The 22,804-nt window shown below is 36.3% G+C and overlaps 1 protein-coding gene across 1 annotated transcript; it reads right to left on the reverse strand.

Annotated features, from left to right (window-relative positions):
• Positions 1-1,140: 1,140 nt before the first annotated feature.
• Positions 1,141-17,862, reverse strand: LOC140451244 (uncharacterized). Its single transcript, XM_072544979.1, has 2 exons — positions 17,464-17,862; positions 1,141-1,146 (listed from the first exon to the last, which is right to left on the reverse strand). Exons 1-2 carry the CDS (start codon positions 17,860-17,862, stop codon positions 1,141-1,143), a joined length of 405 nt encoding a protein of 134 aa, XP_072401080.1.
• Positions 17,863-22,804: the final 4,942 nt, after the last annotated feature.

Raw genomic sequence — 22,804 nt, forward strand, 5'->3', positions numbered from 1 at the left:
ATGGATACAGACGAGTTTTAAGTCAATGATGGTTTACGACAAGGAGGTGTACTAGGCCCCATCCGGTTAAATATTGTACTAGATGATATAATAAAGGAAACTAGAGAAGAAACATCGAGAATATTTGTTGGACATAGAAACCTGGAAATGATACAGATAGCGGAGTGCGCATTTGCAGATGACCTCGTCATATTTGGAAGAAACGAGGACGCACTTAAGAGAAACCTCCAGATATGGAGAGATAAACTCGAAAAACGTAACCTGAGAATTAATGAAAGTAAAACCAAGGTCATGGTATGTGGGAAAACAGACCAACATACAAACATTAAAATAAATAACTATACTTTAGAACAAGTCGAAACCTTTAAATACCTGGGAGTGCAACTAGAGAGTAGGGGTACACAAGAAGCAGAGATAAACAATCGAATAGCAAACGCTTCCCGGATATACCACGCAATTAAGAGCACATTCCTATCGAAAAAAGAAGTATCCCAAAAAGCAAAGATAGCTATCTACAACACAGTTTTTGTACCTATCTTAACATTTGGATGTGAAAGCTGGACGCTCACCACCAGACTAAAAAATAAACTGCAAAGTATTTCAATGAAGTATCTAAGAAGAGTACTAGGGGTGACCAGAATGGACAGGATACGGAACGATGAAATAAGAGAACGCCTTAAAGTCCAATCAATAGAGAAGAAAATCGAAGAAGCCCAACTGAGATGGTACGGCCACATGGTAAGGATGGATAAAAAAAGCCAAGTGAAACAAGTGTGGGAAGCGAGAAGAACCTTGAAAAGACCGAGGGGCAGACCCATGAAGATCTGGGACGATGAAATTGCCGCCATCCTAGACAGGAGAGGAGTCACCAAGGAGCAAGCGAAGAAATTGGCAAGCAACAAGAAGAATTGGAGGAAGTTTGTATATGAAACCTAAAAAGAGACTTTACACCCAACACCTTAGGGTAGAAGGGTTATTGATTATATATATATATATATATATATATATATATATATATACATATATATATATATATATATATATATATATATATATATATATATATATATCATTTGCAAATACGAACTCATTTTAAATACATAGATATCTTCATACATCTTCAGACTAACAATACAGAACTTATAACTAAAATAACATAAAATGGTATTAAAAATTATGTCGTATTCTGTTATAGACTTCATGCTCATGGAACATTTTTAAGGGGTCATTCGACGCAACATTAATCACTTATAAATCATTACTACAATTATAATAACAACTTTAGAAAATATGTCGTCAATTCTTAACGGTACTCAACGCATATGGGTTCAATTAAAGGTTACAACTTTGATTTCTCATCCCTGTTCCAGCCGATATGTACGGCGTGGCAAAAAATTAATCTATACAGGATCCGAAGCTCTGTGTCTGAATGTCGCACTCAGAGTATATACCAAAAATAATAGTGAATATGACAGGTGGGGAGAGTGTTTTGCATGAGCCTAGCCGCTCGTAATGGCGACGGCTCTACTGGTCACGTTAGGTGGAGGTATGACATAACAAGAGGCTTATGACGTTAATGTAAGTGCTGTTGCAATAGTTTCACTAGTTTTGCATATTTACCCAAATAATGATTATAGTATTTAATGTTTTCCAAAAAACAAAGATTATAGTAAAGTCTACTAAAATCACCACTTAAATTTATAATAACTTATTTCTAAAGAATTTTGTGTATCCACGAAAAAAAAATTTGTTAGTGGTAACATTGTAATTCACATCCTTAATACAATAATATTCTTGTTTTGGCCTGGACACCCATCAGCTACCAGCCTTTAGGTGTCTTTTCCTTCAAAGTAACCAGATTTAGATCTGCACTTAAGTTCTTCAAATACTGCAGAGGCTATTTCATTAGAAGACTTTTTCATTTCGTCTTCGGCTCAAGAGTAAATTGATACATTTTCTTTGCGTGAAGCTTTGGTTCCAGTAGAACATCCAGGAACTATCCTCAGATAATAGCAGTCAGTACATATAACTGTCTTGAATATTACACACTCTGATCTCGGAGCTTGGGCAGATGCATATTTTTTTGCATGTCGTACGACATTATAGCAACATTAGGTTCATCTTTTTTCAAAAGGTTAAAAAACCCTTTAGCACGAGTAGTGTGAACAGTGTACTCTGCTTTACGCGTTTGCAATATTGCCTTATTTTTTTTTCAACTTTAATTTTTTCTTTGTAGGTACTGAAGAAAAGTTAAACACGCATCTGTCGAAGTCCTTTTAAAGGTAATGTTGAACCTAATTACGAATATGTGTCGAAAAAACGACTCTTTAACTTTAAATTCATCAACAACTGATTATTCGTACATCTTCCACATTTTAGAAATAGACAGGGTGAAATCAAGATAAATACGAGTACTCCTCGCTCTACTGTAATATGATTCTGCGCCTTCAAACTGCTTTACAAAGTATTACAGAATCAATTTTTTTCTGATATGTATTAGCCTTCCTATAACCACCTCGAGTCCTAACGGGAATGAGACATCCGTCTTTTTTAAATATTGTGAACACCTTCAACTCTGTGTTTTTTGATTCCCAATACAATAGTAAACGTGTTCCTACATAGCTCTAATCTATTTCCTGCTGTTGTTTCAATACAATATTGGTAGGTTACGCCTTTAGTATGTCTTGATCCGTATCCTGGTCTGGTTCTTTTTGGTTGTTCTGATGTGCAATACTTAAGAATGAAAGCATCTTGGCTGGCTTTTGTCTTTATAAAATGTCTTTATAAATATGTCAATAAAATGCATTACGAAACCTATTTATATCTTGCATCTTCAATAAACTGCAATTTTTCTTCCCTCTGTGGCCACATGAAGGAGCATCAGGTAATCCCTTTGAACTGTACCTAAAACAAATATTGGATTCAAAACCAAAGTACAAACTGTTTTATGTCAGGGGAACTTATTTAAGTCTAACATAAGTTAAAAAAAATAAAAATAATGTGAAGTGTGAATAGGTTAGGCCTACTAGAAATTGGTCCATGTTTACTCTAATAACTAGGCCTAGGCCCAAGTAGTAGTAACTTACGATTTAATACTAACCTCAAAATCTTCTGTTTGGCTCTTTTCCAATTTAAAGGATTTAGTAGTTTCTTTCTTCCTTTCAACAAAGGAGATTTTTTAACATTAGTTTCTTTCATGTTATTTCTGCAGCTTTATTACAGTAATATCTTTTTAGTATATGAGTAAAACTTTAAAATACTAACCAATAAAATAACGCTAGTCACAACACACCAGAATAGCTCAGTTCACTGTTGTCTTCTGTTTCATCTGAGGCGGTGAGGTCACGTGACAGAATGAAGCCATCTGATTGGTGCTTTGTGGAGATGGCTATTTTTGTCAGCAACATATTTGAGAGCTGGTCGATTTTGTAACCAAGGGTACTATTCAAATGCAATTTTAAAATTGTTCTGGCCATTTCTGACACCAAAACTATTTAGATTTGGATTCCCCATGGTATTTTACACAAGAATCCGTCAATATCTGAATTTTGAATTTTCAAAAAAATGGAGTTGGGTATCTTTGAAACCAGGCCACAGATATATAGTTGTAATAGTTTTATATATAATTATTATAGTTTTAATTATATATATATATATATATATATATATATATATATATATATATATATATATATATATATATATACATATATATAAATATAATTAAAACTAAACTAACAGCTTATTTAAATCGAAATGGATTCTTACTGTATATACCTATGTGTTGAGTTGTATTCTTATTAGTACACATATAATCTGCCGACTCGTATTCGTGCAATGATATACCACACAACGAATTCCCTTCCAATGATGTATTTCATTAACCATACTTTACACCTGCATCTTTCAAATATCTGTAATCATCCAATATTATCCGAAAGTATTTCTCACTTTTATCTGAGCGTCCACTGTTATTATATCAAAAGAACTCACAGAATTATTATATCATTTCAATTGACCAGTGTTTTTTGTAACGTCTTTAATTTGACCGTTACAAATCTGACGCATCCGGATGGAATCTTTGAGATGGCAGAGACGTAGAGATATTTGAATAAATTTAGTTGAAAAGTCTATTGCTGCTATACTTGTAGTGTAATAAGGAGCAATTTATGTAGATTAGTATATACAATAAAACTTCTGTTAACGGACACCTCTTCACAACGGAAACCTCTGCTGAACGGACAGATTTTAGGTAACCGAACATTTCTTATGGGGTAAATAGGAAGATACCTCCGAACACTCTTCACAACGAGTCCGGACAAAATTTGCGCTACCACAAATTTCAGAACTATTGGACCAACTAGGAAAATGCCAATATTTCACAACCCTAAATTTATCGTCTGGATTTTACCAGATAGAAATTGACCCAAAAGACCTCCAAAAAATAGTCTTTTCCATTGAAAATGGACATTATGAATTTATTCGCATGCCATTCAGACTAATGAATGTCCCGTCCACTTTCCAAATGATAATAAACAACATCCTCTTAGGAATCCAAAACTAAAGATGCTTAGAATATATGGATGACATATTCACGACATGACAGAAGTATTTAAAAGGTTACGAAAAGTAAATTTAAAAATACAGCCAAATAAATATCCTTTTTTGAGAAAAGAAGTGGCATGTTTGGGCCAGCTTGAAACAGAACATGGAGTAAAAACAAACCCTGCTAAACAGGCCCGTTCCTAGGGTAGTGAGCGCCTGCGTGCAGGATTTTTTGTGCGCCCCCATATTATGTTTTTAAGATACCTATATCATAACATGTTCTTGTGATATGATTGAAAATACGATATGAATATATAAAGAAAAATAAAACGAACCATGTTTGAAAAAAGGTTTTATTTTCAAAATTAAATAAAGAAAAAAGGTCATTTTAAAACAATATTATTATGTAAGTTAACAGCAAGAAAGAAAACACTCAATTCGCAAATTAATAAAGCATTCTGCAATATAACATGAAACAATAACGGAAAGGAGATACTCTCAATGCAAGAAAACTTTATTAAATAATACATATATACCAAGTGAAAAATAATTAAATAACAAATATTGGAATTACAACATAATACGTCGTGCTTTCACAGATGCAAGCTCATTAATAATTTCATTGTGATCAATGGCTTCACAAATTTTATTTTCAATTGAAATGACTGCCAAATCTGATAGCCTGTCTTGGCACATTGACGTTCTTAAATAATTTTTTATGAGCTTTAGCTTTGAAAAACTCCTTTCGCCAGATGCCACCGAAATTGGAAGGGTCAGGAATATTCTCAAGGCTATAAATAGATTTTTAAACAAGGATTGTAAATTTTTCTTTGTTATATAATTTAAAATATCTATGGGGCGAATCCGAAATTTTGCTAGAGTCTGTGATTGGGTTAAGAACTTTGTATGACAGAATTTTATTATGCAAATCAAGACCATCAATATCTTTGCATACGTTTCCTTCATGTTGAATTTGTAAAGCTAAATCCAAATCCATACATGATCTTTCAATCACATCAGAATCTAGATTTTGAAAATTACCCAAAAATCCAAATAAATCGTGGCACTTATCTATTCTCCCAAAGCGTCTTTGTAGGGATTGAATTGTTGTGTCCAAAATTTGAAAATAATAAAAATTCATAAATTTATGTTTTGGATCGAATACTGTTTCATCTGTACCTTCATGCGAAAATTGAAGCTTCGTCTTTCTTTGTCTTGAAATAATGGAAATGTTTGCTCTCCATCACTTTTTTCTGATTCTGCTACAGCCTCATTCACGAAAATCTCGAAATGTTTGTCTGACCTTTTTTCAGTGAAATAAATAATAAAATTTTTTATTTCTGTATGGCATTCATTTAAAGTTATATTTGGATTTTGGACCATTTTACTTACTATATTATCTTTTGTTACCACATCATACCAAATTATAATAAAAAAAATGAATTTGAACGTTCTAATTTTGTCTAATAGTGACCTTGCTGAATGTTTCGTGTTCATATCTCTTGAATTATCTTCCAAATCCACCAAATCATGTAAACTTTTACAAATTTCGAGGAATTGAAACCTAAGAGGGAGAATGGCTTTGACTCTGCTTTCCCATCGTGTTTCACTTACTGATTTTAAAGTTAAGTTTGGTACATTCCTTTTTAAAATATTCCATCTGTAGGGTGAAGCAGAAAAAATTGAACAACTCCTGAATAATTGAAAAAAAACCTACAGTCTTATATGAAATTTTAGCTACATCATTGACACTTAAATTAAAAGTGTGAGCTGAACAAGGCAAAAACATTGCTCTGGGATTAATTTTTAGAATTTGAGCTTGAAGGCCCACATTCTTGCCAGACATATTTGCCCCATTGTCGTAGCCCTGACCTCTCATGTCATCAAGGTTTATTTCAAATTTTGATAATATTTCTTTTAAAAAATCGAAGAGCCCTTCTTCTGTATTATTTAAAACTTTGAAAAAATCCAGAAAGTGTTCTCTAATTTCGACTTCATATGGAGAACAATAAACGAAGCGAATGATGACCGTCAGCTGCTCAACATGGCTGGCATCTGGACATTCATCCAAAATAATTGAGTAATATTTTGTTGTTCTGAGGCAACTCAGAATTTCTTTCTGAATATTTCTTGACAATAAATGAATTAATTCATTTTGGAAGTGATTGCTCATGTAATGAGGCATATTTCGGCACAACCCTTTAGACCTTCGAATATTACTCAGGTGTTCCATCATAATTGGATCGAATTTAGCAATCATTTCAACTAATTTCAAAAAATTGCCATTATTAGTCTCATAAAGATTCGTACTGTCACCCCTAAAAGCTAAATTTTGGCCAGCTAAATACTGCACAATACAAATCATTCTTTTAATTATTTCACGCCATCGCTGTTTTACAATTTCATAATATTTTTGTTCCTCTTTATCAATAGTACATTCTGTACTCAAACGCGGCGAGCGGCATTGACTTTTTTTGTTTTAGAAGTGAAAATATTTTTGTAATGGTAACCAAATATTTGGCGCCCCTAAAATTTAGCGCCTGCGTGCGGGGCATTCATTGCATACCCGCCAGGAACGGCCCTGCTGCTAAAATATCATGTATTAAGAACTTACTCGGTACCAAAAAAACAACAAAGAAATAAAATCATTCTTAGGCTTAGCCGGTTACTACCGAAGATTCATTCCAAATTTTGCCAAAATTTCAAAACCACTTGCCAAATTACTTCAAAAAGACGTATCTTTTATTTTTAATTTTTGATGGCTTCAACAATATTTTAATATCAGACACAACTCTTATATATCCAAATTTTGAGGAACCATTTTTACATACTATTGAAGCAAGTGCATTTGCAATTGGAGCCGTTCTATCGAAATGCCCTATAGGAAAAAATTAATGAATTACATATGATTTCAGAACACTATGCAGTGCCGAAACAAAATACAAAACACTATAGATAAAAGTAATAATTCTTCCTACCTATTTTTAACCTCAGCCGCGAGAAGTACAGACATTCTTGGGCAACGCAAAAGAAAAATTGTTCTATCTTAGTTTGATTGCCGTAAACAACATTTTTTTGTACTTTTTTTGGAGTAAGAGAAGCTTTTCGTTTCACGTATACAACATATTGTTACGTAAAAATATGAGTCATAGTTTTAACCTTTAAAACATGTTTTTAATCTAATATGTTGTAGAGTTTACGAGAGGCCTCGATTTACCTGAGCGACCTTCCAGAACCGATGCGAGGGAAATCCAGTTGCCTTTACCGTTTCGCCATCGAAGGTTTTAGACTATTCGAGATAACGGCACTGGTATATAATAACGGAACTTTATTTGGAAGGGACAGTTAATAAAGAAGATTCGCGCTCGTGATATTATTGTTACGCTCGCCTACTAATAAATTATTGTGTATGTAGTGATAAATAAACTTATATTAATTATCGTGCCTTTTAATAAATTAAAGTAGGAACAAGATAATAAATTAGTAAAGACATTATAAATTAAAGACATAACAATTAATAAATTCACAACAAATGGTGTCAGAGTGAGATCGAACATAAATTAGACTTATAATAATAATACAAGTGAATATAAAATAAATTGTGAAAATGGCTACGATTTATGAGCTGACAGTGACTAATTTAAGAAGACATCTTGAAGACAGAGAATTAGCTTCTACCGGAAAAAAGGCTGAGTTAGTCCAACGACTAAAGAACGCTTTGCTAGAAGAAGGACTAGATCCAGAGACTTATATATTTGAAGATGCTGTCCTCTCGTCGATTTCGAAAGTTTCTTCTGATGTAGCCAAAGTTTCTGGTGATGTAGCCAAAGTTTCCGGCGATATCGCTTCGTTGGAAGACAAAGTTTCTAACGAGATTTCTTCGCTGGAAAGCAAAGTCTCTGCTAACATCTCTTCGGAAATCTCTAAAGTCACTTCTGAGATGTCTGCCCTCGACGATAGAATATCTTCGTTAAAAAATCAAGTTGCTGCCGATATGTTGGCCTTCGAAGAAAAGATGAAAGAAATGGAAAGGAAGATGGAGGAAACAGGGACAGCAGAGAGAGGTAACAATCCGATTACAGTGGAGATAAAAGAAGACGAGACGAAATGTAAGTTGGAGACACGGCCGAAATTTGAAGGAAGTGGAGGTTCTATTCATGTTAAAGTCCCAACTTTCGACGGAAAATCATCATGGAACAACTACATGAAACAGTTCGAATCAGCCGCAAGAGCAAATGGATGGTCTGAAAAAGAAAAGGCGGTAAACCTGACTATCGCTCTTCGAGGAGATGCCTTAGATGTGCTTCAGACCATAGCCGTAGAGGAGACCGATGATTTCGAACAACTGAAGAAGAGGTTAAATATGCGATATGGCCACGAACATTTGGAGCATGTATATCAGTCGCAGCTTAAAAATCGTAGACAGAAGAAAGATGAGGCTCTTCAAGAATATGAGGTAGATATTGCCAGATTAGTACGATATGCTTATCCAACAGCTCCCGAAGACATGATGGAAAAATTGGCCGTGCAAACATTTATTGATGGTCTTCGTGATCATGAAATGCAGAGAACACTGCGATTAGCTCGTCACAAGACGCTGGTTGATGTCCTATCCGCCGCCCTCGAATACGAGTCAGCTACGCAGGCCTCTGGCGGGTACAGTAAAGTTAGGACTGTAAAAGAGGAAGAAGATGAAGATAAACTTGACCAGCTCGTTAATATGATAAAAAGCATGACATACAAGAAAACGAAGACCATCAGATGCTGGAATTGTGGCGAAATAGGACACGTACGAAGCTCCTGTAAGCACCCTAGGTACGACGCAAATCAAGAAACTCACCATCAGGAAAACTAGAACGGGTCAGCCTTAGGGGGGCAGCTTCGACCCAGAACTTTTCCAAAGACCCTCTCATACTAATAGCTTCTTTGAAATGTCGTGAAGATAGTGTATATGTAGATGGAGACATAAATGGTAAAAAGCATACGTTGTTGGTGGATACCGGAGCGACCAGAACCATTATACGCCCGACAGTTATAAACAGCCGAAAGAAACTGTTACCAACGAGGTTACGACTTCGGACCGCTACAGGTGAAAATGCCAACATTCATGGAGAAATCCAGGTACAATTGGGAATTGGGGCAGAAAAGTTTGTCCATACTGTTATAGTTGCTGACATCGAAGAGGATGTTATATTAGGAATGGACGTAATGAATATGCATGGATTCCAATTGGATTTTAAGAATAAGGTAATCAAAGTTGGCAACGAGGAGGTATTTCTCCATCCACATAATGACAACACTGTGCAAGCAGCCATTACAGAAGATACAGTCGTGCCTGCGAGAAGCGAAACGATCATAGTAGCGCGACTACAGGGAATTGTAGACGAAGGGAGACCTGTTATGATGGAGCCTTGGAACCACGACGATGAGGTTGGCCGTGGAATCATAATTGGAAAGGAATTGGTGACTTCGGCTAAAGAAATTCCTGTGAGACTTATCAATGTCAACGACTACCCAGTGACCATAAAGAAAGAGACAAAAGTAGGAACTTGTGTACCTGTGACATCCATAATCCGTCAGGCGACAACATCTGATAATTCCAACGACAAATTCGACCAAATGGTTGCAGTTGCAGGACAGTCTCTAAATCAGATGGAGAAAAGGAAATTAAGGGAATTTCTTCGGCAGTATCGTGATATTTTCGTACCGAAAGGAGGGAAGACGGGAAGAACTACCGTTGTTAAGCATAAAATTGATACTGGTAATGCTAAGCCAATTCGTCAAACAGCTCGACGATTACCACAGGCGAAAAGAGAGGAAGCTGAAACGATTGTTCAGGAAATGAAGAAAGACGGGGTGATAGAACCTTCTACGAGCCCATGGGTCTCTCCGGTGGTCCTGGTTAAGAAGAAAGACGGAACGACGAGGTTCTGTGTGGATTACCGTTTGCTGAACAACGTTACCAAGAAAGATAGTTATCCTCTGCCTCGGATCGATGACACATTGGACACATTGGCTGGAAGTAAATTGTTTTCTACTTTGGATTTGAAGTCTGGATACTGGCAGGTAGAAATGGACCCAGTCGATAAAGAAAAGACAGCCTTCACCACAGGATCTGGATTGTGGCAATTCAACGTTATGCCATTTGGACTTTGTAATGCTCCTGCGACATTTGAGAGGCTTATGGAAAATGTGTTGAGAGGGTTATCTTGGAAAACATGCCTGGTTTATTTAGATGACATAATCGTCTTGGGGGAGACATTCGAAGACCATTTGAGGAATTTAGAAAACGTTTTTAATCGACTTAAAGCTGCCCAATTGATGTTAAACCCCAAGAAGTGCCAGCTATTTCAAGGTAAAGTCAATTATCTGGGTCATATAGTCAGTAAAGAAGGAGTGGCCGTGGATAAGGGAAAAATCGATTCCATTAAGGAATGGCCAAAACCAACTGACAAACATCAAGTGAGAAGTTTTCTTGGACTATGTACTTACTACCGGAGGTTTATTAAGAAGTTTGCAGATATCGCTAAGCCATTAACGCGACTTACGGAGGAAGCAAGAGATTACCGCTGGGATACAGACTGCCAAAATGCCTTTGAGACCTTGAAAAAGCATTTAATAACAGCACCAATTTTAGGGTATCCACTGCCAGAAGGAGAGTTCATCTTAGATACAGATGCAAGTAATGTGGGAATTGGAGGAGTGCTGTCTCAGATTCAAGGAGGACAGGAACGAGTCCTCGGATATTTTAGTAAAGTTCTTTCAAAACCTGAGCGGAATTATTGCGTCACGAGAAGAGAACTTCTGGCAGTAGTGAAATCAGTAGAGCACTTCTATCAATACCTCTATGGAAGGAAGTTTTTAATCCGAACCGACCATGCCGCCCTTAAGTGGTTGATGCAGTTTAAGAATCCAGAGGGTCAGATAGCCAGGTGGATCGAACGACTCCAAGAATACGATTTTAAGATTGAGCACCGAGCCGGAGTTAGCCACAGAAACGCTGATTCTCTTTCCAGACGGCCATGCCCAGCAGAGTGTCCCCACTGCAACAAAACGGAATCCAAGGAAGCAGCAGTGCTAAGAACGACGATTGTCAACGACGACTGGACGCCTACTAAGATAAGGGAAGAACAAGAGAGAGATCCAGTTATACAGAAAATCCGAAAATGGAAAGAGGAAAACCGTCGACCACCTTGGCAGGAAATATCAAACCTATGCTCAGTAGTTAAGACGTATTGGGCCCAGTGGGACTCATTTATCATCGAAGATGGCTTGCTTAAACGAGTCCTGGAAAATGATGACGGTTCAGAGAAGAGAAGACAGTTGGTGATCCCAAAGAGCAGAATAGCCGAAGTACTTCGTCAGTTACACGACAGTCCATCGGGAGGGCATTTTGGTGTAAGGAAAACCCTTCAGCGAATTCGGGAACGGTTTTATTGGATGAACAGTTCCGACGACGTAAAAGACTGGTGTAAGAAATGTACTATTTGTGCTACGAGTAACGGGCCTCACCGGAAAAGGAGAGCTCCTATGAGACAATATAATGTTGGAAGCCCGTTTGAAAGAATAGCTTTGGACATTGCAGGGCCATTTCCAGAAAGTGAAAATGGGGGCAAGTACATGTTGGTAGTAATGGATTACTTCACTAAGTGGGTCGAGATTTACGCACTTCCAGACCAGAAGGCCGCCACCGTTGCAGATAAGTTGATCCAAGAATATATCAGCCGATTTGGAGTGCCTTTGGAGATCCATAGTGACCAAGGCAGGAACTTCGAAAGTGATCTATTCCAAGGAATATGTGATAGACTAGGCATGAAGAAAACAAGAACTACCGCGTATCATCCGCAATCGGATGGTATGGTAGAACGAATGAATAGGACAGTTGGCAAGTATTTGACAAAGATGGTGTCCGATCATCAGCGAGACTGGGACCAATACCTTCCGTTCTTCACAATGGCCTACAGATCTGCTGTTAACGAATCAACGGGCCAGACACCAGCCAGAGTCCTATTCGGACGCGAAATGCGACTACCTTGTGATCTAGAATTTGGGTGTCGACCTGGAGAAGATGTAGCAGGTGAAGATTATGTGATCGAATTACGAAGAAGAATGGACGATGTACATGAGTTGGTCCGTTCCCACCTTCAGATCGCTAGCGACCGAATGAAGAAACGGTACGATACACAAGCCGAAAAGGGTTGCTTTAAGAAGAACGACAAAGTATGGCTGTATAATCCCAAGAAGCGAAAAGGTTGTTCTCCCAAATTGCAGCAGTTTTGGGAAGGTCCATACCTCATCATGGAGAAGATCAACGATGTCATCTACCGAATAAGCAAGATTCCGAGGGGAAAGCCGATGATAGTACACCATAACCGGTTGGCATCTTTCGAAGGTGACCACGACGTAGATGAAGAAGTGGAAGTAAACCAAGTCCAAGATGTGTTTGACCTCACGTTTGAGGAATTCATGGGTGCCTATGGAGGTACCGGTAAAGCGAGACATGGTGTTACCACTGAAGAAAAGCAAGATCTACTCGAGCTCCCCGATGACTACTCGCTGGCCCTTACCATCCCGGCCAGTATCAAAGACGCACCAGGGTTGGCATCCGTCTTTCGAAGGAAGTTTGGTCGAGTTGCAGAACTTCAATGCCAAGTGCCAGCTCCCGGTAAAACCTTGAAACTCCAAGATGCATCACGTTACCTTTTCTACCTGGTAACAAAAGACACTGCCCGTGACCAACCTACCTACCGAGATGTATGGGAAGCCTTACTTCAATTGAGAGGGCACGTACTAGAGTCCGACGTGCAAAAGTTAGCCATGCCAAAGTTGGAGTGCCGCCAATTAGATTGGAGGGTTATCCGAAATATGGTGGAGGAGATCTTTAAAGACACCGAAGTCCAGGTGTTAGTCTGTTGCAATCCGCATAGTTACTGGTGCGGAGAGAAAACCGTCCCTTGTCATTTTTATACAACTGGAAGTTGTAAAAGAGGGTCCAGTTGCCGATACCAGCATACCGTTCCAGTTCTAGTCCCAACAAGGTTCCAGGAGGAACCATCTTTTGAGAGGGGGGCAATGTTACGTAAAAATATGAGTCATAGTTTTAACCTTTAAAACATGTTTTTAATCTAATATGTTGTAGAGTTTACGAGAGGCCTCGATTTACCTGAGCGACCTTCCAGAACCGATGCGAGGGAAATCCAGTTGCCTTTACCGTTTCGCCATCGAAGGTTTTAGACTATTCGAGATAACGGCACTGGTATATAATAACGGAACTTTATTTGGAAGGGACAGTTAATAAAGAAGATTCGCGCTCGTGATATTATTGTTACGCTCGCCTACTAATAAATTATTGTGTATGTAGTGATAAATAAACTTATATTAATTATCGTGCCTTTTAATAAATTAAAGTAGGAACAAGATAATAAATTAGTAAAGACATTATAAATTAAAGACATAACAATTAATAAATTCACAACAATATGCTTTTTTCTCTATCTGCTAATTTGGCTTTTGGTAATTTGGCTTGACAGTACCTTATGTACAGTGAAAAAATACCGTAAATCCAATATAGACAAACACCGCTATTCCGCTTAATTTTCTTTAAATAATTATTTTATTATAATGTCTTTTGATTTTATTAATCTATAAAGTTTATCTTTCATTTTACTATTTTTATTCTAAAAATATTTGGAGCTCAACTGTTCATTTAACTTTGTATTTACTAAATAGTCTATCCTAATTTGAATTCAAAGTTTAATTTTCACATAATATTTTAATTCGCTTATTTAGAATGTTATCTGTCAGTTGGCAATTCTTGACTTCTGTCATTTAAATTTAATTCTAGAAAAAAAAGAAGTAGCTCTTCATCTATAAAAAGGTAGTTTGGAATGAAAATTCATTTTATATTCAAATCATCAAGGAAACTAAGTTCTGACAAAGGAAACTAAGTTCTTGGCTCTAGCTGGCTGTATACCATGTATCACAAAAAATTTATTTAAAATCCTTTATAATAGATATATAATTAAAACACCCAATTGGGAATCTATATTTCATCGTTGGGTAAGCCTTTCTACGGTTCAACGAGTGCTTTAACGCTTTTAGGGGACGTGTTTGCTAACCAGACGACCTGGCTCTGGAAGAAGAGGAACGACCACGGCACAAGATAACCGTTTCCTTGTGTTTCAGGCTTTACGAAACCGGACCTCAACTGCGGTTATGCATCGAAATCGTCTACAGGAAGTACGAAATTGCAATGTTAGCGTTGCAACAGTCAGGAAAAGACTTCGTTCTTCTGGACTATCTTCTCGGGTAATGGCTACAGGACCGTCACTTCGCCTGGCGCATCGAGTTGCACGACTATTTTTTGCTCGACAATACGCGCATTGGGGAATTAATGATTGGAGCAAAGTGTTATTCTCAGATGAATCCCGTTTTTGCCTAACTGGATCCAAAGGACGTGTAAGAGTTTGGAGGAGAACCGGTGAACGATTTTCACAAGCTTACATTGCTCCAAGAATGCCATTTGTTGGAGGCTCAGTTATAGCTTGAGGAGGTGTTTCTTCCGACTTCCGCACAGAATTACCCTTCATCGAAAATGGGTCCTTAACTACACGAAGGTACATTGCGGAGATTCTGGAAGTTTATGTTATGCCCACCCTGGCAGGGCTTGGAGAAGACGCCGTTTTTATGCAGGACTACGCGCGACCGCACTTTGCCAGGATCAGTATGCAATACTTACACGAGGTTGGAAGTACGAGGTTACCCTGGCCAGCTAGGTCTCCGGACCTGAATCCCATCGAACATCTCTGGGACGATTTGAAAAACGTATTTAAACCCATACACCTCCTCCTAACAACGCACAGGAGCTTAAGGACCTGTTAGTGAGAGAGTGGAATAACTAACATACCACAACATGTAATCCGGAGAAAAATTAAGAGTATGGCCACTCATCTGAAAGAGGTGATTAAAGCAAGGGGAGGCAATACACGATATTGGTCATTGAAATTTCACTGTTTTACCACGTTGTGTATTTTTCATTTTTTTTTTTTCGTATTTATGTCTGTTTTATCAACAATTTGGTTTGTTTTTTGCTTTTTCAATAAAAACAATAAAAAACCGTTTTTTTTTTCTTTCAAACCAAACATTGATGACAAATAAAAAATACACTAGCCTAAAAAATAGTATATTACTTTATGAGGCGGAGAAGCATGACTTTTCTTGACGCGGATATATAGAGGATTCAATCAGAAATAAGAACGATAATGCTCAAAAAATTTTAAACCCTCATGATTCGCCAACATCGGGAATGATTGCTGAAAGTTGTTCTTGACCATCAGTATCATCAACAATTACCAATGCGTATCAAGAGTCGGGAATATTTTTGCACGGTTGCAATTTTGAAAATGCCTCATTAACTAATTGTACTTTTAATATTACTATAAATAAAAATGATGTTTAATTGTTGTTAATAACATTTGTATTGTTGCTTTGTGACATGTTTCATATTGTTGATATGACAACATTTTTCTCTCCGCCGTAAAGAAATGGGAAAAAAACTGCTGCTGGCGGAGACATCAAACTTTGACAGGATCAAGTTAGACAAGTAATGTCATCATTATTTGACGTTTGAAGAAAAAAGGTTATTACTGCACCAGATGCAAAAATATTCAAGAAACTTGAAATTTCCAAGGTGACCCGGATTTTATGATCGCGAGTGTATATAAAAAGAATATCATTATCTTCCGGTAATTACATTCCAATTATTCATGTTTCTAATTTTTTTTATCTTGTTTTGCTTATGATCAGGTGATCAACAAATCCAAAAATATATCAAAGCATTTTTTTTAATTTAAATTTTACATTTGCCACTACAGTTACATTTTCTTTAATAAAATATTATAAACAACCTATTTTTATAACGAAAACTTATATTTCCTGTGAATGTCAGAGCGTCCATTAACCCTTTTGCTCTGGTCACGCCTCTGTTTTTAGCTCAAATCAATTGTGTGTAATTCATGTTTAATGCACAACATACACACAGCCTCGGTCCGTTTGCGTGAAGGAAAATAACAAACCAATAATAACACCTTCCAGTGTTAACCTAGAACGTCATTACGAAAGTACACAGTGTCTTATAACAGTTATTTTCACGGAACCTGTCATGTCATTCCGATTAGACTCGGTACGAATGTTACTTTTGATTTCTTTGTATGATTATATTTACTGGAACTTAAGTGTGAGTAATCAGATCGTATTTACTTTGTGAAATAAAAATATGTCGGAATAAAATTATTATAAGGTACTTAGCTGCTTACTTAATGGAGGTTTTCTATATATATTTTGGGGAAATGTTTTGCTTAGTTCACAAATCTTGCATATACTAATATAAACTGCGAACTGCGAGGAATAAGTTAGGGATATAGCTAAATATTAACCTTCCGTTACTCGCACCAATTTTCTGTGATCGAATACTCGCGCACGGTGTAGAAGACCGGGTCCGAAAAAATGGGTCAGTAATATTTTTTAATTTTCTTTTTTTTTAAATTGTGTACAATTATATTATTTAATGAATATATGATCACATAATTTTGTAGATATGCGTTTGTTTCAACATTATATTACTTGAATTACTATTCAATAATGAAAAGTTAACTAATTTTCATTGTTATCCATTTATATATACCAAAAACTTAAAAAAAAACATTGAATATTGTTAAGTTTGTTTACTAGGAACTTAATTAATTTAATACACAAAAAAATAAAAAAGAAACAGTAATTGTAACAAAAAAACAATAAGAAATATTAATTAAAATTTTCATAACATAAATTACATAATGATATAACATGTTCCAAACACAGATATTTTGTGCATATTTGGCAGTAATATTTTATTTTCCTATTTTTCCGCCAATGACAAACAGCACAGCGACCTTGAGTTCCAGGTGTTATGACTAGTATTTGTTCCCCTGCCAAGCCACATATCTCCCTAAGCCTCATTCTGATGGTTCTGGGTAAACTGGTAGACATAGCCCGTACTTTTTGGTAGTCACTGGTTAGTAACATCCAGAGTTGCAGTAAAAATTCTTTACGTGGTGTTTTAGATTCTTCATTTAGACTATTATAAACTACAAAAGAGTTTATTCCTGCTACATTCAACAAACTAGAAAAAGGAACCATGGGCCATCGTCTTGTGGCACGGGCGCAATTATATTGCGCGCATAATTTATCTACCACATCTAATCCGCTCTTCGTCTCATTATATGTAATTATCATCTCAGGTTTATTTGTGGTAGGATCAATATCATCTCCATGATGCATTGTAGAGATATGTAGGACGTTTTGATTTTTTTTTGGAATAAGCGAAACCAAGATGATTCCGTCATTAAATCCAAACATTGAAGAGCCAATGCACCTGCCGTTATTTTGTATAAATTCTAATGGCAACTGTTTTTTATTTTTTCAAATAGTACCCACTAAAGTTAGTTTTTTTTTTTCTTTAAGGCTATCAGCTAGAAGCACACTACAAAACAAATTATCTACAGTAACATTCCTATTAGATACTTCCATAAATATGTTCACAAAGTCTTTCTACTACGTCTTGCGTCGCTGTACTAACTTAAAAAGGGCCATTTGGTTGTTTTCCGACGTAAACTTGTAAGTGGCTGGTATAGAATTGTTTTGCATCGGAAATGGCAAAAATTTTTATACCACATTTATTCGGCTAGGAATATATTGTCTCAAACTACAATTTCCCCTAAAAGCTTCTAGTTTCTCATCTTTGGTAACATAACCAGAATGAGAAAAGCATTTTTTAATGTTGCTGTTAAATTTTTCTAACAATGTTCGTATTGGAGCCAGTTTATCTAATTGTATTCTTTCATGTCTCCTGTAAATATAATCAAATTGCAGACATTCGAAAAAAAATTAAAATCGAGGCCTACTCATTACAAGTCGAAAAGTTTCAATGCCAGTGCCATCGGTTCTCCAGAGATCCTGTAAATTCATGTGATTTGCTTTTCTAATACCAGTAAGATAAAGGAGACCAATTAGGGCTTTCATTTCGGCAATGTCAGTAGGTTTCGCATCTCTTTGTCTACTTTAGTCATTTGTAACACTCTGAATTTTTATATTTGTACAGTCAACAACTAGATTTAGCATTTCTTCATAAAAAATGCAATTCCAGATGTCAATAGGTGTTGAGTGAGTTTTAACAAATTGTTTTATAGCTGGCAATCGTAAAAATATATTGGTATTGCGTGTTCTTACATTCTTCGGTGGACAAAATTTTTTCCACTTTGTTAATTTATCTTTACTCATAAAGTACGGCTCCCTGAAACTAACATTTTCTTCCTCTGTTTGATCGGCTTTAAATTCCTGTTCAGTATCACTACATTCAGATCGTTCTTCTACATGGTCAATTTCATTTTGTTGATCATCATCTTCATACGTTTCCTCATCAGTCGATACTTCCTCAAATAATTTTAATAATCTCTTTTTCTCCTTCTCGTAATCCATATCTTCTTCTTCTTCTGGTTCCTTCTCCTATCGGAGGTTGGAAATCATCCTCGCTATTTTAATTTTATTGGCCGCGCTTCTGAATAATTCTAATGAGCTACAACCGAACCACTCCCTCAAATTTCTTAGCCAGGATATTTTGCGTCGTCCTGGGTTTCTCTTCCCTTGTATCTTCCCTTGCATAATTAATCTAAGTAATACGTACTTCTCGCCCCTCAGTATATGACCCAGATATTGAATCTTTCTAATTTTAACAGTTTTTATGACTTCACATTCTTTCTTCATTCTTTGTAACACCTCTATACTAGTTACTTTTTCAGTCCACGATATTCTGTGGATTCTCCTGTAGCACCACATCTCAAATCCATATCTATATACCTATAAATATACAAATATTTAAGCATTGAAAAAAATAAAAAGAACTTAAATCATCTTGCAGAGTAAAACTTTCAATGTCTGATCCAAAGCACAAAAATGTGTCCACAATAATCGCACCCGGTGTACCGGACCGTATTGACTAATAATAAAATTATAACGCTCTTTTTTACACTACACACAGACTTCAACGATAAGTGACCGACGACTGAAGAGGTACATGAAGCAGCAATTCCAAGTCCCCACTACAATCAGAGTTACTGGAAATTATTTATAAGGCCGGTCTCATACACCGTGCGCGAGTAACGGAAGGTTAAATAAATAATGATATAACAATTATACAACTGTATAAATCAATTTAAGTCACTTATCTACAACAACAATGAGCACTAGGTTTTTGTTTTTTTATTCAAAGAAACAAATAATTAAATTAAATTAAATTTATAATTTGGGTATAGTTTATTACACCATGAAACTGAGCCGAAAAATCACTTGAAAAATCGACAATTTACTGAGCACTATTTTTTTAACGCTTAGTCGCACACCACGTTTAGATTTTTTTGACAGTTACTTACAAACGGTACTTTTAAGTCCGCATTATTTTATTGGTCATAACTTTTTACAATAATCTATAAGCGTTGTTTGTTTCCAAGTATCCTTTAGAATACCTACAATCTTATTTTGTATTTAAATCGAAAACGTTTAAATCAAATTTGAAGTATTAAACATCAGCTGATGATCATTCAGCAACTTAATCAAAGGTTAAATTCAGTAAGCTATACTTTAAAAGTATTATCACAATATTTAAAACAAGATGAGTTTAAGAAAAATTATTTTTCAAACTTTTAATCATTGGTGCGTTATGAGGCAATTTTTATGGTAGAAACAATAAACTTGATAAAATAATTTTCTGCCAGAAACGAGCGCTCAGAATTATTAAAAAATAAGATTTAGAGCATCTTGCATCTTCTATAATAAACATCTGTTTAAAATGAACCTACCTATATACACATAGTTATAACAACAGAAAGATTGCGTATATTTACCCCATTCACAGATTGACTGTGATAGATAAAGCTGCCAAATAATTGCATGAGATTCTTTAGTAAATTGTCTCATGGCATTAGAGTAATGCCAGAATTAACTTAAGTATATAAAAACTATACATAAATTACTATTACAGATTGAACCATATTGGCATATGACTGGGTCATAAACTGCGAATATGGAAAAAGTATAACCCTCTGCGCTTTTGCGGATGATCTCGCTGTGCTGATAGCTCGGGTTAAGCCTGATCTCCGATTTCGGGTAAGACATACTGGCAACGTCGTGAAGGACTGGATGACAGACCACGAACTAGAACTTGCAGCAGAGAAGACTGAAGCCATCATTCTAAAGGGTAAAAGGACAAGACAAGGGATGGAACTCGAATGTGCAGGGGTATGCAACTAACAAACTAACATCAAAGAAATGCGTCAAATATCGGGTAGTAACACTACACCAATATGGCGGATGGGGAGAACATATACGGGTGGTAGCCCAGAACGTAGCGAAGAGTGCGGCTGCGATAGGGAGGGTCATGCCTAACATTGGAGGACGCATATTAGAAAGGAGGAGGGTCTTACCCGGTGTTGTGCAGTCAGTCATCCTTTACGCGGCACCAGTCTGGAGTGAGGCGATAGAAATACCAGCCTACCAAGGGCTCATAATACGAGTAGACAGAACAAGTCTGCTCCGAGTAACATGCGCCTACAGGACTGTATCTGCGGCGGTCTTGTGGACTATCACGGGTTGTGTTTCTCTGCATGTGTTAACAGTAGAAAGGAGACATTTGTATGAGAGAAGAGAATATTTGACAGTAGCCATAAAAAAAAAGAAAGGGAAAGATCAATAGAAAGGTGGCAAGAAGAGTGAAATAACACGGAATATGTTGCTCAGTGGACCAAGATTCTGATCCCAAGTGTAAGGGAATCACAGGCGACTGGATTAATTTCTGACGCAAGTAATCACAAGACATGAATGTTTTAGGACATGTCTTCATAGATTTAGAAAGACAGATACAGATAAACGCCTATACTGTGAATACTCTGACACTCTTACTCACACAATGCTGAAGTGGAATATATAGACAGTGGAGAGAAACAGAATGTATAGAGAAATAGGTATGAGCCCTGTTACTTTGAAAGATATGATTGCGAAGTTGACGGGAAGTAAGAAGGGATGGAATTTTGTATATAATTACATTCGAACAGTAATTAAAAATAATAAAGAAGAAGAACAACACCAGCGGGACCATCGACAGAGATAAAATATAGATAAGAGAAGGGAGTGCTCCGAAAGTGTCGTCAGCATTACAGCGTCCATCCCACTTTCGAAGTACGACGTCCGAACGTGCAATAGTCAACTGCGCATAAGTAGAATAGGGTGGTTGAATCATACAAGATAATTGACTGTATGAATTGAAATATGTAACAGGATTTCTGTAATTTTTTTGATTTTAACGTGTATTGTGCTCTGCCTATATGTGTATGCCTTTGTATATATGTATTTTCAATTTTAACAGATCAAAAATTTTCAAACACGCCTGGAACAACGAACACAAAATACAATGAAAAGATGCCTTAATAATCATGAAAGTAACAGACATCAACGAGAGAAAGATCAAAGAAGCAGCCCTCATCCTACTCAATAGAGAAAAATGTGTAGCAAACCTATCAGCAGAATGTAGCAGGCGTTGTTTGCCAATATTAAAAGCGTCGCGAAAGAGCTGACAAAAGTAGATAATAAAAAGCTTCTTGTTCACAATACTTAACGAAGACCGCGTTGCTCAAGTCAGGAAGCTTTATTGGGGGCGGGGGTAAAGATATAGATGGTAGAAAAGTACAGATTAAAGACAGATAAATAAACGATAGAAAAAGCAAAAAACACGAAATACAGCTATAATCTATTTCTAATGAGTGTAGAGTAATAAAATCTCATGAAGTATTCAAAAGCGCTACAGGGTAATCCGTCAATAATCCGTCAATAAATTCCGTCCGCATTGCAAAATTCTGTCGTTTCATAAAGAGCAGGTAGGTATCACCCTGTTTTAAGGGATTAGTCCATTGTTATCGACAGATAAACACAGCCAGAGGCGCGCTAGTGGGTTAATTGACAAAAGAATATGCATTCTTAAAAATCATATTAAAGGAAATAAAAATGTAATAGCAGAACAGTGTTATTAAAAAAATATAAAATGTAACAATAAAATATATACGAACCGAAATCGGGAAATACTCACAAACACACACGAATGAACTTTACATATTGAAACACTTGTGGGGAGTTTAAATCAATTTATTCACAAAAACTACAAAAACTTTACTGGATA

Source organism: Diabrotica undecimpunctata, chromosome 9, assembly GCF_040954645.1.
Source record: "Diabrotica undecimpunctata isolate CICGRU chromosome 9, icDiaUnde3, whole genome shotgun sequence".
NCBI lineage: Eukaryota > Metazoa > Arthropoda > Insecta > Coleoptera > Chrysomelidae > Diabrotica > Diabrotica undecimpunctata.